At 55.0% G+C, this 17,361-nt stretch overlaps 1 protein-coding gene across 5 annotated transcripts; it reads right to left on the reverse strand.

The window, feature by feature from the left end:
- Nucleotides 1-435: 435 nt before the first annotated feature.
- DLG3 (discs large MAGUK scaffold protein 3) lies at nucleotides 436-17,147 on the reverse strand. 5 transcript variants are annotated; one of them, XR_003398371.1, is made up of 12 exons: nucleotides 17,001-17,147; nucleotides 13,063-13,239; nucleotides 12,297-12,372; nucleotides 11,597-11,696; nucleotides 8,723-8,764; nucleotides 7,954-8,004; nucleotides 7,036-7,137; nucleotides 6,683-6,855; nucleotides 6,000-6,109; nucleotides 4,917-5,008; nucleotides 1,106-3,156; nucleotides 436-591 (listed from the first exon to the last, which is right to left on the reverse strand). XR_003398371.1 is itself a non-coding variant. In XM_026848236.1 (12 exons), the coding sequence occupies exons 1-11, from the start codon at nucleotides 17,069-17,071 to the stop codon at nucleotides 3,050-3,052; spliced, it is 1,101 nt and encodes a 366-aa protein (XP_026704037.1). In that variant the 5' UTR covers nucleotides 17,072-17,147; the 3' UTR covers nucleotides 1,989-2,936; nucleotides 3,027-3,049. The 5 variants fall into 5 exon arrangements, 2 of the variants coding, with proteins under 2 accessions (XP_026704037.1, XP_026704038.1); XR_003398370.1 differs by having other exon boundaries at nucleotides 436-571; nucleotides 681-3,156; XR_003398369.1 differs by having other exon boundaries at nucleotides 681-3,156.
- Between the last annotated feature and the right edge of the window lie 214 nt (nucleotides 17,148-17,361).

The raw sequence follows: 17,361 nt of genomic DNA on the forward strand, positions 1-17,361 counted from the left end.
TGTCTAAACAGCATGTTAAACTGTAAAAAGATGCTCTGTCTTAGCTGGACTACTTTGCTGCCCTTATTTCCAATACAGGAACAATTATGTACCAGCATATAAACCCTGTTACTTGAGCTGCATCTGTAAAGCAAACTCCCCACAATTCAAGCCGTTACCCAAAATACATTTATGGTGTTATCAGACCAGAGTCAAACTGTGTTGCTTTTTAGTGGCGTGGTTACAGCTGTAAATAAGCCCACTTCCTTTCTTTTTTTAAAATTTCCTTTTTCTTTTACGCAATTCTCAGTGACCACCTTATACCAAAAGAAGCAAACTTGAAACCACTGTGAACACTTAAGTTTGCTGTGGAGAGACTATCAATAGTTGCTTAGATCAGCACCAAAAAACCCAGATCTGGCACACAATGAAGGACTCTACAAGAAGGTCTCAAAGACAGTTCTTTGCAACTCTCTGTTTATTAAAAATATATGTCTCCTTGGAAGAAACACTGGTAACCAACTAGTGTTGTCATGATCGATTTGATACTGTCAGCTATGCCATGGAGTACATCATCTTTTTCTCCACGTGACTTGATGAGAGGGAGACAGGCTATTAGGAAAAAAAAAAAAAAGAAAAAAAAGAAAAAAAAAAAGACAGGAATGGCGTGACTAGCATCTTAAGACTTTTGTTTCACTTACTCCACTTCTCCAGGGACCGATGTTTATAGCAGCTGGAGCAGGACCAGCAGGGCAGGGGGCTTGATGCTGAACAGGAATCCATTGCCAAAGTCTGCTCCTTTAGGGTCGGTCCCACTGACAGCAGAGTCCTCCTGCCCTCCACCATGCTAGCGGCCGCATCTCTTCTGCCGCACTGCTTTCTGTCCCGGGAAGCTGCTCGGTCCCTGCAGGGCTCCTTGTGATGCAGGACGAGTAAAGACAGCTTCTCACCAGACAATACATGTACAGTCTTACAGCAGCCCTCGTTTACACTGAAAACTCTGGCTTGTGCACACCGTGCACCGACTGACAGACTAATAACTGTTACCTTCAGGAAAGGGGACCGGCACCCCGCACGTTCACTTATCCCTATGGAACAGGGGGAGGGAGAACGGGCCAAGACTTACCTGCTCGCGCTCGTGCAGCAACCTCCTTTGTTCTGGTGCTTGACACTGTCTCAAAACCAGCGTTCACCAGTTCTTTGTAAGGTGGGAGCACTCTTCTACCTGTACTACGAGTACCCAGCAACATAGCTCCTTCTGAAAGGCTGGGTGAGTTCCCCCCCAGCTTCACACAAGGCTCTGTTCCCACGATGGAGCCCCAGTCAAGTGTGGCAGCCAAAGTCTCCTCAAAGGCAGACATTTCTCATCTTGGGGCCAACTGTCCCAGCACCAACCGTTGCCTCACTTGAAAAATCCCAGTGTAGAGCAGATGGGTGCAGCTCTGTATCCCCCTGCCCCACCATCCTGCAAGCACAGGGCACCCAATTCAGATTTCTAAGGTGAACCCGAGAGAGGGAGCAGAGCCCAATTTCAGAAAGAGGATTTATGCCAGAGACATAACCAGGCGAGGCGGCCACACATTCACCTGCCAAGCCCCAGCTCCCAGAGCAGCAGCGAGGTCTGTGCTGAAAGGATGGCCCTGCCCCTGGGAAGGCCACCACCACCACCACCTGCATGCAGCAGAGCCAGGAATTTGGCACAGAGCAGGGAAGAGAGGGAAGAAGTTTTTCAATTCTGTTACTGATTTGCAAAATTGTGAGCGTCCATCCAAGGCACAGCTGGGGGCTTTTCCTGCCAGTGACTAATGCAGAAGAGAATGCCAACGTGCTGCCGCAAGCCAGAATGGGTCGTTTCACCTGTGCCCACAGGTACAGGGCCAGCCCAATGTCCCAGGTTTTCCACAGCAACACAGGACAGAGAATTCATTTGTTCCATGTGGCCAGTAGAGTATTTCCTAACTAAACACGGCAGAACTAGATTATATTTACAATAGAGCCAGCTTAGAAAATAAGTTAAAAAACTGGATTTTATACCCATTCAGTTCATTATTAACAAGAGAAAAATGGAATAATGAAAAAAAAAAGCCAACACAGCAACACAATATGGTTTTGGTTTAAAATCAGATTAAAAAAATAGAACCAAAAGGAAACCTCTCATGCAAACACATAAGGTGGTGTGTAAAACAATGTGCAATTTAATATGTAGTATCATCCATTCTCTTGCTGTGCAGCCTCCTGCTCAGTCTCCATCTCCCAGCCTCACTCAGATCAGCTGTTGCTCCTTGCTGGACCTCTGGTCCCTTCTGCAGGCAGCGTTCCAGTCTGCTCTGCCTCATGGACCTGGGGTGGCTGGCAGGAGGCTGGCCCCGAAGGGAGACTCTTCTGAAGCACCTGGTACCGTTTTGAGCTCCTCCTGCCCAAGTGGACTCCCTACGCCCAGTGGTTGGGACAGAGAAACTAAAAGATCCTTGCAATAATACAATACCTTTTAAGAGAGGTCCCTCAGGTTTCCTAGTCCACGTACATATATATATATATAATATATATATAATATCTCTCTCTATATTATATATAAATTACATATACAGATAAATAAAATGCTTTCTGCTGCCTTTCTGTCGCACTGTTCAGAGCTGCTAGACAGTCACACTTGGAAAAAATGCCCCTGGAGCTCTGATACTAGCTCATGTGCTCAGAGTCCATTGTTTCACTTGTTTCTTAACATTAGTCCTTGGTCGCCTCCTCCCATCTTGATTCTTGGTTTAGTTAATAATAATAATAATAATAATAATAATAATAATAATTATAATAAAAAACGACCTTGAATGGGTTCTCATCTGTCTCTAATGGAGCAGTGGGAAGGTCCATGCAGGAATGGTGGGAACAGTCACGTGATGAATGAGATGAGTTCATCCCAACAAAAGAAACAGGACTAGAAAACTCAATTTTGCGACGATCTAAAAAAGGGGGCAGGAATAGTTTTCATATCCCCCCCCCTTGGGGCAGAGGGCTTGGGTGGGGTGGGACTTCAGAGATCTTCTGCTCACAGGGAAGCAGGTGGGGGACATCTTCAGAGTTTCTCTGGGGACGGGACCCAGATGTAGTGCCCAGACTGGTCCTCAATGATCTGTTTGATTTTGCTGTAAATTTCTTCAAGAGAGTCTCCTTGTACGATGGCTGGAAGAGGAGAGAACAAGCAAGACCTTGAGCATCAGGCGGTGCTGCACCTTCCCCACCACGAGCTACGGGAAAAGCCTTCACTCCGCACCAGACGGGCTGGTGTGCCGCAGCCAACAATTAATGAACGAGACAACCCATGTCAAAGGAGCTGTAACAGGCGCACGATGACACACAGGGTTAACCCAGCGTGTCCAAGGGGATTAGCGAGAGCTGATCCCGCGCTGCCAGAGCTGCTGGCAGAGCTCCTGCGCGTGTGAATTGCCGTCTGGGTTCTCCACAACAGGCTGCTAATCAGCTTTGCAAACTGTATCACGCCACCGCGCCGAGGCTGCGGGCAGCTGGCCCCGACACGCAGCTACTCCACCGCGGGGCAGGGGAGGGCCTGGCGCAGAGCGGCCGAGTGCCTCCCGAGGGGCCGCGTTGGTCCATCCCCTCTGGTCGGTGCTGAGGGCTCCTCGTGTTTGTGGCTTCCTTTGCTGCGGGCTGGGAATCGCAGCACTGTCAGGCTGGAAAAGGCCAGCTTATGGCTGTCACTGCCAGTAGTGACTCCTGCCCAAAGACCAGTGGCATCTTGCTGCTTAGTACAGACACAACACGAAGCACTTCACTGTGCTTCCTACATCAGAGCAGGAAGATGCACACGGAGGGCCAAAGCCTGCTGGTAATTCAGCCTGCCTGTGTGGCCTAGCCAGGTCCCTCCTCCAGCATCTCTGTGTTCCCTCATTCCTGCACAGAACTTGCTACGGTGATCATCTCTCTGCCCATTACCCACTTCTTTCAGCAATGGGTTTCATCCAGGAGCGTTCCTTCCCCAGGTCAACTTCTAACTCACCGTCCAAGTGCGCGACAGTGTGCCAAGGCATGCAAAACCATGGTGCACGCTGCCCTTGCGCTCTTCCTGGAAGAGCAGCTGGCAGCTCTGGAACTGCTGCTCAGGACAGGAGGTCTGGGGAAAGCTTTCACTCTGTTTGTACCCCTACATTTACTCAGCTGAGATCCATTTTTAGAAAATGTTCTGCTTGGGATTTTTCCCAGTAACTGTTAGGTGGGTAATACAGGGTTTGGCAGGATTATCACTCAACTTTAGAAGAAACAGTTACTGCACTGGAGAAAAAATGGCAGACCAGCTTCTCTGTCTCTGCCTGCCCATGATCTTCCAGAATTAATCATGTTACAAACGTTAGTTCCTTAATGCACAAGGATGTCTCTGTGTGCCATGAGCAGCTCATCTCTGCCGGCACAAAGTGCCAGGCAGTCCCTGACTGGCTCTTCAGCAAAGACTACTCAGGAAGCCAGCCAAACTTCCAGTCTTTTTTTGGGAGATGTTTTGCAATAACTCAGGGCAGTCTCCACTATTTAGGTCACTAATTTTTTTATCTTTCCTCTTTAAAATTACTCTTTTCTCTTTTTGGCAGGGAGTTTTTTTTATTTCCTGTATCCTTGTAGCACCCTGAATCTATGCTCACTTCCCCTGCCTGGGGATTTTTTTCTTATTAAAGTTGGTGATAAACTTTCACAAACTCAGAAAATGCTGCCTGACAACTTGTCTCCTTCTCTAGACCTGGTTTACTCTTATCCACTGATCTTGGAGCAGTCCGTTTGCAGAGCTCTGCTGGCAAAGTGCCATTTCTTTTCTGCTTTGATGAAGCTGGACATTTTCCCATGACCCTGCAGTAAGACAGTGCTGGTAGAGAAGTCACAGCTGCCAGCTGGAAAAATAAAATAAATCAAGATACAAGCCTGCTCAGGACACTCACCTGTAAAATACTCTCCAAACTCCTGCTCGAGTTTCATGGCTTTGTCAAAGACCTTGTTGGCCTGTTCATACGTCTGTCTCCGGTTCATCTCCCTGCCATGTACAAAAAACCAGAAACTTAGCTCTTTTTCTTAGCAATGAACAGAAGCAAAAATAGCCCATGGAGCCAGGCTGCCTGGGAAGCCTCTGCACACCAGGAATGGAAGCTGTGCAGGACCCAGCTCTCGAAGGCAGGACCCATCCCCATATGTTCTTTGCTGTCTTGGCACTTCATCTCAACTTCCAACAGTTCTTCCCATCACCACCACTCCCCCTTTCACCATGGCACAGAAGGGGACTCAAATCCAGACAATCCTCCAAATTTGAAAGACCACAGCAGAAGTCTCCCTGCTTTTCCAGAGCCTGCCACCACCCTCCTTGCCTAGGTTCCCTCATCTTCATACAACACCCAAATAAGCAGTTTGTGGCTTGAGAAGGGGTTTTCCCAGTCCCCTCTGTGCCAGAAGAGCCTCTTATGATCTGAGAGTCCATCTCCAGCTACTGAATCTCCTCACAGATAATATTCTCTGCCCCTGCTTGGAAGAGTTGCAAGCTCAGCTCTCACATCCTTTCCAGCCTGTGTTCCCCGGGGCCAGGAGCAGCAGGACAAGCAGAAGGTCTCCCTTAGGCACACAGGAAACATCTCCTCTCTGCTCCCGAGGGCTGTCCCGGCTCAGCCACCATCCAGCTGTGATCCACTGATACGGGCTGTAGGCAGCTCTCCTGGCTGGACTCAGGGCCCAGTTGAGCAGGTTACATCAGGCACATTTGGGAGCATTTTTAGATTTCCCATGGATAATCCTCTTTGGGGCAAATGAAGGGCTTTAAGCTAGAGCAATCCATGGAGCCTGGATGCACCATGGCATTAGATGTGACAGGACACCACAGAGACAGCAATGGCCCCAGCTCCTCTTAACAAGGAACAAGCTCAGCCCCAGCAGCAACCTCTGCTGCTTTCTAAAAACCTGACGCAGCAGACATACAATCTCCTGACATGCCAGAGCTGCTTGCCCTGAAGAGGCACAGAACATGGTGTTGCACTTACATGAGAGCTTCAATGGATTTTGGTTTGATGAAAATGGCAATGGGATAAAGTTGTGCTTGTTGCAACCTCTTGATAGCATTGCCAGACACATCCAGGATGCAGTGTTTCCCCTGGAAAGGAGACAATCAGGATCAGACCTACCCACACAGTCTACTCCATGAAGAAAACAGCTTGCTCATACAGATGTGCTTATGAAAGAGAGGAGCCACAGAGGTGAAACACCAGTCCAGAGACACAAGCCAACTCCCAGTGGCCTTGTGCTCCTGCCTGCTTATGGCAGGACAGCAGCAATGCAAATGGACTGAATCTTTCTCTGAATGTGTAAAACAATTTACAAGCCATCTGTACACTCCAGTACTCCTGCAGAGGAAATGCTGCTGCTTCGAGGACACAGCCAGGCACCTTTGCCCTGGGAGCTCCTGGGCATGAGGCTGGTGTCACCAGTACCAGGCTTTCAGGTCAAGTTTGGGTGACAGAAGTACAACACTGAGGTGGAGTAGTGCAGCTGAGAAAAGCAGCCACGTGGCTTGGCAGGACTCTGGAAGGAGGAGAGGCTCATACCACACTTGCTTAATGTGGTTACAGCCCTTCGTTAGCAACACAGGGCGAGGAGGGGAACTGCTGAATGTGTCTGCGTTTGGGCTGGATGCGTCCCGGTCCCAGGAATGCCACCCAACACTCACCCTCTCTGCCACTGCTCGCACTGACTGAATGCTGGTCCCGTAGAGATTGTCATTGAACTGCCCAGCCTCTATGAACTTGTTGTCCTGGATGTCTTTCTCCATCTGTTCGCGGGATACGACAAAGTGGTAGTCTTGTCCGTCTACCTCGTTCTCGCGCCGAGGCCTGGTAGTGTCTGGAGGAGAGCAGGCACCATGAGTGAACCCAGAGCAACGCGTGCGAAACCTCCTAGGAGGGAGAAAACCCACCCATGCTCCTGGCCCCCTCCCCACACTGTGGGCTAGACCCTGCAAGTAGCAGAGCTACCGCTCTCCCCTCCCTCTAGCAAGGGCACCAAGCGCCAGCTGGGACTTACGGGGCACGCAGGAACCAAACTTGTGTGGGAATTCGGAGATGAGGTCATCGTTAATTCGGTCCTTTGTCGGCCCCAGGATGATCACCGGCCTCGCATAGTGAACTGCAAACAAGAGCCACAACCTGAGGCCCTGTCTGTGCTGCGGGCAGCTGACCCTCTGCCACTCTTGGCATCAACCTGCCCTCTCCCTGCTAGCAGTGGGTGCTCCTGATCATGTGGGCACCCAAAGGTGCCTCCTCCATGCGAGTTTATCTCCTCCTGGTTACAGTCAACATTTCCTTCCCATCTGACCCAAACCATCTGCATGACCCCAGGGAAGGTGCTTCGGGTTTTCAGGGTCACAGATCAGCAAAGCTGCTCCCTTGCCTGGAGCAGGAGCCAGACAACTGGGACAGCTGGGCAAGGATACCACAGAACTTGGGAACTGATGGGAGTCTAAGAGTCTGATTCAGCTTCTGGCAAAGAGATACCACTGAGGCTGGGACTATTCAGCTTGTGAAAGGGTCTGCAGGGATTGAGCATCAAGCACAGTTAAATGCTGAGGGCTAGGGGGGGGGTGGGCAGATTGCTCTGCAGCAGAGACCTGGTCTGAGGCAGGGAGGGATAATCTCATCCTCAGCTGGGAACTAAAGTCCAGCTCAGTTTTAGCTCTGGATCTCTCCCTTGGTCTTGCAGACCAGGTCAGAAGTCTTTTCTATTAATTAAAAAGGGACAATCAAGGCCAGGGGAAGCCCTGTGAGGCAGCATGAAAGGCTGGCTCCCCTGCTGCACACAACAGACAAGAAACTCCACTTGTGTTCACCCGGCATTGAGCTGGTACGGCAGACGGGAGGAGGTCACGCCAGTCACCCTGGCTGTGCTGGGGACACAGGTGCCCACGCTGGAGCAGGCATGGGGCAGTTCAGCACCAGGACTTACTTTCTTGCCGTGTCACTGGCTCGTACGACAGGATGGTGTCCTCTTGTCCTTCTGCAACAGAGCCAGGGAAAGGCAGGTGAGCTCGCAGCTTTCCAGCCCCTCCACACCCACCAGGAGCTGGCTCCCAGCCTGGCCAGCCTCCCGCAGCCCTGGGAACACCTCCAGGCTGTCCCCACCACGCCGCCAGCTGACGTGGAGCGTGACGGGCATGCAGTTACCAGCCCTTGATCCACGTTAATTATTCACATCCCAGCTCTGGGTCAAGTGTCCTCTTTCTCTCCCCGCTGCTGCAGGCTTGGGGCCCATTGGGACGCACCGTCCTCCCTGCAGGGTGGATGGCAGATGTGCTGCAGATATTTAGAGGACCCACTGGGGATAGAGGGATAACTCGCTGCAGCTGGACCCCCACGCTGTTGTACAGGCTTGGGCTCCAGGAGCCACCTATGCTACAGACATGGCCTCTGGCAGCAGACACCGAGGATGGGGGACCACCATGGACTGAGAATCCACCACCCAGCCCTGGAACAGAGCCCTGCAGCCAGGAAAGGGCAAGGAAGCAGCCAGGCTCGCTCCTGCCCTCCAGCCCCTGCTCTTCCCACCATTGAGGAAAGAGCTGGCACAGCATGTTGGTGTCACCAGCAGGGAGGACCAGCCTCTGAACAGAACCACCACCAGGACAACACAAGATGGAATTGCCAAAATGTGCACACACACACACACACAAATACACGTGCACAGGGGTGGGTGTACAGGTGAGATGCACACTTACTGGAACTGCTCTCGCTGTCACTGGTGTTTGATGTCACACCCTCTGCAAAGCAACCAGAGAGACCCACTTCAGAAGGAGCACGGGCAGAAGGCACAGGGGCACCTTGGCTGTAACCCAGCACTACTGACCCAGGGCAGGGCAGTACCAACCTCCCGAAAAACCCACTCCCCAGCACCTGCTGGGAGGAGCCTGCACCGCATGGGCAGGGCAGCATCTCTCGCCTTTGCTGGGAAACTGGGGACGTGCAGGGGAACACTTGGCTACTCCGGGAGAAGGCAGGGATGCCAGGAGGGGGCTGCCTGGCCAGCATGGGCAGACGTGTGCAGGTGCTGGGCTTCCCAGGCTGAGGGAGGGAAGGTGGAGTGCGTAAGGAGGAGGGTGCTGGCGGGGGGCGCGGGCGCAGCATGCACATGGGGGTCAGGGGAGGGCCCAGCTCCACACCAGCACGGGGATGGGGGACCCTATCTCTGGGGATGGGACTGGCACCCACGAAGACAAGACAGTGACAGGATGGGACAGAGTTTGGGGCTTTGCTTGCTTATGCTAATCCCAGTGCTGTGACTGCCCCACAGAGGCTTGCTGGCTGCTGTCTGCCCCCCAGTCAGGCTCTGCACTAGTTGGGGGTGTGTGGAGCTCAGCAAGGGAGAGATGAGGGGCTGCCATCATTGTTTTTCAGCTCTGGATACGTGGTGCCCCAGGGAAGGTGGCAACACTTCAAAACACTGTCACTCGCCCCACTCAGAGCAGACCCGTCATGGTTATGGTCACCTCCCACCTGCACTGGCAGTGGCTCTGAGTCTCCAAGCGCTAAACCAGCAGCCAGCCCAGCTAGGAGCAGGAGGAAAAGGAGGATGAGGAGGCACAGCTCACCCTGGGTACAGCAGGCAGCACTCAGCTGGACGCGCTTAGGGCATGGCCAACATCCCCAAGCAAACTCCCCCATCCCCTCCCGCGTGCAGCAGCAGCGCCTTCCCAAGCCCGGCATTCCCCAGCAGAGGGGCAGCGCTTGCAGGGCTCCTTCCCCGCACCCAGAGAAGCGCAGCTGCCCCAGCTGGAGCCCGGCCGCTCCCCAGGCACCACCAGGCATGCCAGCGATGGAAAGTGAACAATGCGCATTGAAATTCGACTTACTCAGGTTCTTTGCTCCATAATAATCGTCACTTAACCCAGGGAAGTCCTGATTTCACAGACAGCGAGAAGGGGAAGAGGGGGAGAGAAGAGAGCGCGGGAGAGGGCAGTCAGAGGGATGGGGGAGACAGAGCCAGATCAGCATTAGTGACAGGAGTGCAGAACGGCCCAGAGCTGCAACTGCAAGTGAGGTTAAATGTTTTCAGAGCTGACACCATCAGCCCGCTGCTAATGGCTCTCGCCTTGTGCTGCTGAATCCCACCCCCCCAAGCTCCTCCTCTCTGCCAAAGAGCCCCCAAGGGCCACCCTGGGTCTGGGGAGGGCAGGGCGGCCACGGCAGCATGTGCTGGCACCGAGTGGTTGCAGCCCTGAGCTACTGGCAAGCAGGGCCGAGGTGTTTCTCCGCGGTGCCCGACGGGGTGTACTGACAGGGCATGGCGGCTCTGCAGGCCTCTGGAACAGCTTGGCCGCTCCGGGGGAAGACACAGCACAGCCAGTCCTCCAACACGTGGCAGAGGGACACATTTTTCCCCACTGGCATGTGTTAGCTGCCCACGCCCCAGTGCTTGCATGGGCTGTGGAAACACGTGGGAAGGACCCCCCACTGCAAGCTGGGACGGACAGCAGCCGAACACAGGGAGCTGGCTGTGGGTCTGTGACATGGGCTGGCGAAGAGTTGCCTGTCCCATCCCCGTGCCCCAGCAAGTCCCCAGCTCCAGCATGGAGCTGACTGGAGCCCAGCTGTGTCCAGGCACTACAGAAGACCCCAGATTTAACCTTCACCACAGGCCAGAGGCTCACGCTGGCTGCTAAGCTCACTGGAAGTTGGCGCCAGCCTGGCAAGGGCAGCAGAGGGATATGGGCAGCTCCCAGCATCAACCTCCTGCCTCTGTGTCACACCCAAGAGCGCCACTGGAGGGGAGGGGACACACGCGCCGCGCTGGCACTGGGGCAGAGACACGGTTCTGCCTCCCCCACCTCCTCTTCCCTGAGGATCGAGGACTGAGGCTCTCTGTCTGGACACTTGCAGAAGAAGGAGCAGATGCAGTTAAGCATCTGAAAGGAGGAGGGGCTGGGTTTGGCAAGCGCCAGCATCAGAATTTGGGGCAACAAGCTGCATGCCCTGCCTTCACTGGGAGCCCCGGGGTGCTGCCAGGTGAGAGCTGGGGAACCCCCAACATCTGCAGCCAACTACCATGTGCCTCAGTCGTGGGTGGGCAGCTCCTCCACCAGCGAGGGCTTGGGTCTCCCATACCCACAGGGTTTAACCTGTGGGAAGGATTCTCAGACAGGAATACATAGTTGTGAGTCACTTCTAGGGGAGACGGGGAGCGTAGCCAGGACCTCCCCAGCCCCTCAGCCCTGACTGGGACAGGAAAAGTTCTGCAGGAGGTGGCCAGCCCCTCACTTGGAGGGGAGCAGCCCTAGGCAGGTGGAGGGAGGGAGCAGAGCCTGCAGCAGGGAGGGGAGAGTAGCAGGAGGGAGAGCAGGGGGTCAGGTGAGTGTAAAGTTGGATGAAAGGATGAAGACATTAAACATGAGAAAGAGAAAGAGAACACCAGCCCGCAGCCGTTGCTTTCATTTCAAGCTCTGGTTTCTCCCTAGCTGCTGGCACGACTGTGGAGCACAGACCCGACCACGGGCAGACACCAGGACCCCTGGCTACAGAAATGTGCTCAATCTCTCCCCCCAAGGCAGGGGACCTGAGGGTTGCACGCCTGCCCTCTCTGGCCAGCTGCTACTTACGTTCCTGTCCGCTGCTCTCCTGGGCCAGGTTTTCTTTGCTCTTGTAAAATGGAAACTTTCGAGAGAGGCGGAAACTCTTTTTACGTTTCGTTTTGATCGACTGAAGAACATGGAGATGGAAGGGAGGACAGAAAAAACAATGGCATTTAACGTATGTGGGAAAAATTAAAATGAAGAGACAATGAGGAGCTGTGTCAGGGCAGTTACCCTCAAATGAAATCATGGAGATTACATGGAAACTGTAATGCAGGAAAAAAATTAAACGTGGAGAAAAACATGTGGTAGGAATGCTGGGAAGCTGACGGGGCAATCAGCAGCTCTGCAGGGGTTGCCAGGCTGTTCTCCCTTCCTCATCTGCTCACTAAGCACTCCACGCAGGGGTGAGGGCAGCCACCTTCACCTGCATGAGCTGCCTGCAGTCAGCTCCCAGCCACGGGCCATGGTGAGACACTCTCTGCTCCCCGACCAGTCCAACCAGGGGTCCTTCCCCAGCACTTTTGCACCATCCCAGGCTCCTCTGCTCACCCCCTGCACAGTCACGGAGGATTGGTGCCGAGCAGATGAGGGCCTGGGGCAGATCCAGTCACACTGTCCTTTGCTTTGGGATTGCTCCAGCCGCCCCACCAGGCTGCTGGGATTCATCCTGCCCCTGCTAGCTACTGGGTCATGGTGCCCTGCTGAGCCCCAGCTCGGCACTTACCCTGTTGGACTCAATCATTCCAGTCCTGGCATGGAACTTCACTGTTTTCAACCGTGCTCTCTCCTTCTTTTCCACCCTGATTGGAAGTTAAAGGGGGAGAAAGAGCTGCTAGTCCTGTACACATGCCCATCATGCCACCTGATAGCCTCCCCAGGTGGCTCCATGCACCCTTGGGTGGTGGCCCCATTGGCAAAGGGCAGCTCCTTCCCAGAGAGGGACAGAGGTGGAACCACCTGACCAGGGTCTGGCCAAGGCCAGCATCTGCAGGAGCAGGAGAGGGGAAAAGCCAACCTTCCCAGGAGGGGTGGGGGGCAGATACAGGCCTGGCTCTGCCGACCTGAAGGCAGTGGCAGCCAGCTCCTCTGCTCCCTGTGACTTCCCACCTCATGGAACCTGGCTTGCAGAGGTTGTCAGAGGACACAAGGAGCAGCCTGCAGTCACTGCTGTGGTTCTGCTCTCACCCAGAGCTCCAGACTGGCTAACACCAGCTCTCCATCCCCACAGGAACCCCAGAGGGGTCCAAGTGCTCCCCTCCTCACTTGGGAGTTTCACCCAGCTTTGGAGAACATCTCCCCAGGGAGACATGCACACAGGTCCAGCTTGCAACTGCTGTGTCCTTCATGCCACACAGCCACGGAGGGGCAGGTGAGGTGGAACCTCAAGAAGATCCCACTCTGAGCAGACCCCCAAGGGCTGCAAGGCTCACAGAGGCTGGGGAGCTCCAAGGAGGCACCACGTGTGACAGCTCCTGCTGATGGACACTCACCTTTTCTTGCTGGGGATGACTCCAATCTGCTCGCTCTCGCCGTGGGGCGTCACAAGCCTGGCTTGCCACCACTCATCGTCAGAGGCATTGATGACATGCAGGATGTCCCCGTAGGAGAAGCTGAGCCCCTGGCTGGGCAAGCAACTGTCCCGGGTCCGGTCGTAGTCAAACAGGGCTCTGCGGAGGAGCAGAGAGAGGAGCGATGCCTTCCCTAAGGATGGCCAGGCAGTGAGGGCAGCAGCACAGCCAACCTCCTGGGGCACTGCCACCTTCATACCTTAAGGGATTTAAACCCAAACTTTGGGGAAGCCTCCTGCTGAGGCAAGCGGCACCCCAGAACCACCAGCACACAGCTCCCACTGGCGGGCTCAGCACAAGCCCCAAAGCACGCAACACAGGAATAACAGTGCTGGACCAAACCAACTCGCTCTTGACCTCAGCTGCAAGAGGCACATAAACCACAGACGCACTGAAGAGGCCTGTGGTTAGCAAGCAGGTGAACCTCACAAGGCCTCAACAAAGCAGCAGCGTGCACGAGGGCAGCAGGGAGATGGGGTGCAAAGCTACTCGCCACCATCCCTCCCCAGGGGCTGCGGGGCCAAGGAGCAGGATGGGGAACATCAGACCCCACTGCTGGTGGGCAGTCACACAGGCAGAGACCACAGGGCACTGAGCACACGCTTTAGTTATGTCCAGGGGTACATTAGTCCAGAGCCTGTGAATTAGGAACGCATCTGAGAATAACTATATCTGCTTCCACAACCGATCCTTTTCAAACGCTCAAACGCTTCCCCTGAGAACATTTGATTTAGTTTAAAATTATCTTCAGTATTAAACTAACCAGGTACAGAAAAGATTTTTTGATTTTTTATTTTTTTAACTAGAGGAGCACTAATACCCTTCCTGCACCCACTTTTCTTGCACACAGCACTGCAGACCATACCCACAAGCTGCTCTCAGTGGTTTCATGTGCAACTAATGTCAGATCTCAAACCATGTCTGCTTGTCTGTGACAAACCAAACCAAACCATGGGAACAGTCACTAAAAGCACCGACACACAACCTCTGTGTTCACTCCTGAGACACTGGCAGCTTCGCTCACCCCCCAGCCTGACATGAGCCCAAGTACTACAAACACTGGCTTGCTGCTGGTTTAATCCTGGAATTAACAAGCCTCTTCCTCAACCAGGAGACATGCTCTCTGCCCTGCTTATTACCCTCTTCCACTGTGGGGACTCAGAAAGCACACGGTGCAAACGAGAGGGCCGAGAGACCATGCCGCAGGTCCCTGTGGAGCTGCAGGGCTGGGAGGGCACTTCAGCCAGATCCCTGCTCCACTGCTGCCAGGGGAGCACTGGGCAATAAAACTTTTCAGGTCACTTGGGACTGGATCAAGGCATCTGGTCTCAAATGGGGAGGAGGGACTGCTCCGTGAACTGGGAAGTCCCCTCCAGGACAAGACCCGGTGCAGCCCTACACGCCCAGGTACACCCAACCACCAACTTGCTCCCCCATTGCCGGCTTGCTCAGTCCCGGGGCAGCTCTTGTGCTCGGTCCCTCTGCACCCAAACGTAGCCCCCGGCACACTGGAGCCAGCAGCAAAGCACCACAGGGTGCTTTTGCTGGAGGTAAGCAACCCTTGCAGGCAGCTCCCGGCCAAAAGGCCAAAAGATAAGGCTGTGCGTGGCCGGCAGGCCCCTGCGATGCCATCGGGAGCAAAACAAGAGCCAAGGCCCCCGGGGAACTGGTCAGGCCGGTTCCAGAACAGCAGCGGGCTGCAGGCTGCCCTGCCCACAGCCCGCACCCTGCCCTGCAGAGCAGCGCTGGCCCCGCGGCTCCTCCTGCCGCAGCCACCGGCATCCCGGGGCAGGCACAGCAAGGCCTGTGCAAGGGCTGGACACGGCGAGGCAGAGACATGAGGCATTTGCTTCCCCAAGGCACGATGCTCCCGGAGACCAGCGCCTGGCCACATCAGCACCCAGGACCCACCATGACTGGGGGCTCCCCGGGGTGCACAGGGCTCAGGGGCTGGACGGCAGCGTGGTGGCTCTGCTCGGCCCTGGCTCACGAGCAGCCCGGAGAGCAGATGGTTTGGCCAGAGGACAGAGGAGCAGTGCCAGGAACTCAGTGTGGCCTCCTCCTGGTGCCCAGGCACAACGCCCACCGTCCCCCATCCCTGCCCGGCACAGCCCTGGTGCCAGTGGACTTTGCCCAGCGACAGCGCAGGCAGGAGGCAGGCAGGCAACGTGTGGACCTGCCTCACTCCTGCCCATGCTGTGCGACTGTGGCTCCGAAACACGTGGGGAGCACCTGGCACCCCTAAATCAGCTCCGGCAGGCACTCAGGTGTCAGGATCCAGCCCTGTCAACAGTACATGGGGTGCAACACAGCCTCACGAGGCTGACTCAAGCAGTTGGGTAGCAAGTCCTGTAATTGATGTCCTGTCCACAGCACAGCAGCTCAGCTGGTTTCGGGTAAACTGTGCTCGAAACTACCCCGCCCAGAAGGGCTGGGGCAGTCTGGGTGACTGGCGGCTCTCGCAAGCACTTTTGCGGGGTGCATGGCCGCCAGAGCCAGGGAGGGTTGGAAAGGGACATGCTTGGGGAAGCTCTCCCCTGGGATCACCCTCTCAGTAAGGTGCTGCCCAGCTCCCATCCAAAGCCACCTGGGTGTATGTGAGGGGACACAGCGCTGTGGAGGCCACCAAAGCCACATGGAGGGACACATCAAGAGATGCGAGACGCTACAGGCAGCCTGGAGGCAATGGCTTGCAGGCATACCCTAATACATGCAGCACCTGTTCAGGCAGGGTACACGAGACTCATAGGCTCAACTCAAGCTGGATCCAGCCTAAACTCTGCTCCATTCACAAAGGTGTCCATAAACAGCAGGGAAGTAAAGGCAGGACTAGCAAGATGTTTATTCAACACAGTGCCTGGTTTGTTGCATACCCCCAGCACAGAGTCCCGAGATGCTAAATCTAGCAAGATGCCTGCATAGCCTCATTGGAAGGTTGGAACTGCAGGAACTCAAGAGCTGCAGCTCTCCCCTCCTGCCAGGCTAGGCTTACACCAGGTCCAGCAACAACCTGAAGCCCCTCTGCATGGAGCAGCCGTGCAGTGGGAGAGGCAGGCTGATGCTGATGCAGCCTCGGCCCTTGTCATCCTTCCCATGGGCAAGAAGCATCCCCTGCTCCTCCCAGCCCCCAACTGCAACAAGCAGCACAGGGCGAGGACTTACAAGATTATTTTAATTACCAAGTTAAAATTACTCATTGGTTGTCACTCCACTCGCGCTGTGGTGGGCAGGAGGTGGCAGGAGGCAGGCAGTGAGCAGGGACTGCCCCGGCTGCACAGAACTTGCACAATTAGAGCTGCATGGCTGCTTAACCCCTGCCTGCCCCGCGCCTGGCTCCGCACCAAAAGCGCATCAAGGGCTCAGAGCAGTAATCCTCCTAAGAGTTCATCTTCCCTCCAGCCAGATCCTGCCACAGGAATGGTGGGAGGAGACAGGGAGAAGCCTGTTAGCAGGGAGTGGTTTGAGGAAAGCACCCTGAATGCTTCCTCAAGCTGAGCGAGGCAGAAGCAGAGCTAGATGCCCATGTTTCCCAGTAGTCCCCAGCGGGTTGGCCTGGCCAGCAGCCACCCAGGGCTCTGTAGAGACAGCAGTACTTTCCAAAGCAGAACAGCCCTTGGAAAAGGCACTCAACTGCAGAGCACCCAGTCCCGGTGAACCAGCGCAAAAGCACTCCTTTCCCTACCGCACCCTCTGTGCTTCACAATATGTCTATCACGCTCACTTTCCCAGCTTCCGAAACAACTGTCCACAGAGGTGCTGCACAGCCCAGGCTGAACCGTCCCACCCTGCATCCCACGCTGTGGGGATATACCCATCCCACCCACCTCTGGCTGCCTGGAGCAGCAGGGGCTGAGCCTTACCTGACATAGAGAGATCTCTTCTCGCTTGTCCGGAGCGAGCCGGAGCCAGAGCTCATGCTGCTGTTCATCATCTGCTCTCTCAGGTCGTGGATCTTTGACTCGAAGCGGCTGTACTCTGTGGGGAGAGAGGTGGTCAGTGCAGGCAGGAGCTGCTCCCAAGCTGCGCCCCCCCCTGCATCAGGCAGGGCTCAAGTGGTAAGCACCAAAAGAGGCAATGACAGTCTGTCCATGGGGCATCTTGCCCACGAGCCTGTCCATCCCCGTACCCGAGGGAGGACGAAGCTGAAGAGGCTGCAGCACCTTGTGGGAGTCCAGGCAGGGCACCTGGAGCTGGCAGGGCACTGGCTGCTCCCAGACTCCT

This window comes from Athene cunicularia (assembly GCF_003259725.1).
Source record: "Athene cunicularia isolate RWA chromosome 4 unlocalized genomic scaffold, athCun1 chr4_part3, whole genome shotgun sequence".
NCBI classification, from domain to species: Eukaryota; Metazoa; Chordata; class Aves; order Strigiformes; family Strigidae; genus Athene; species Athene cunicularia.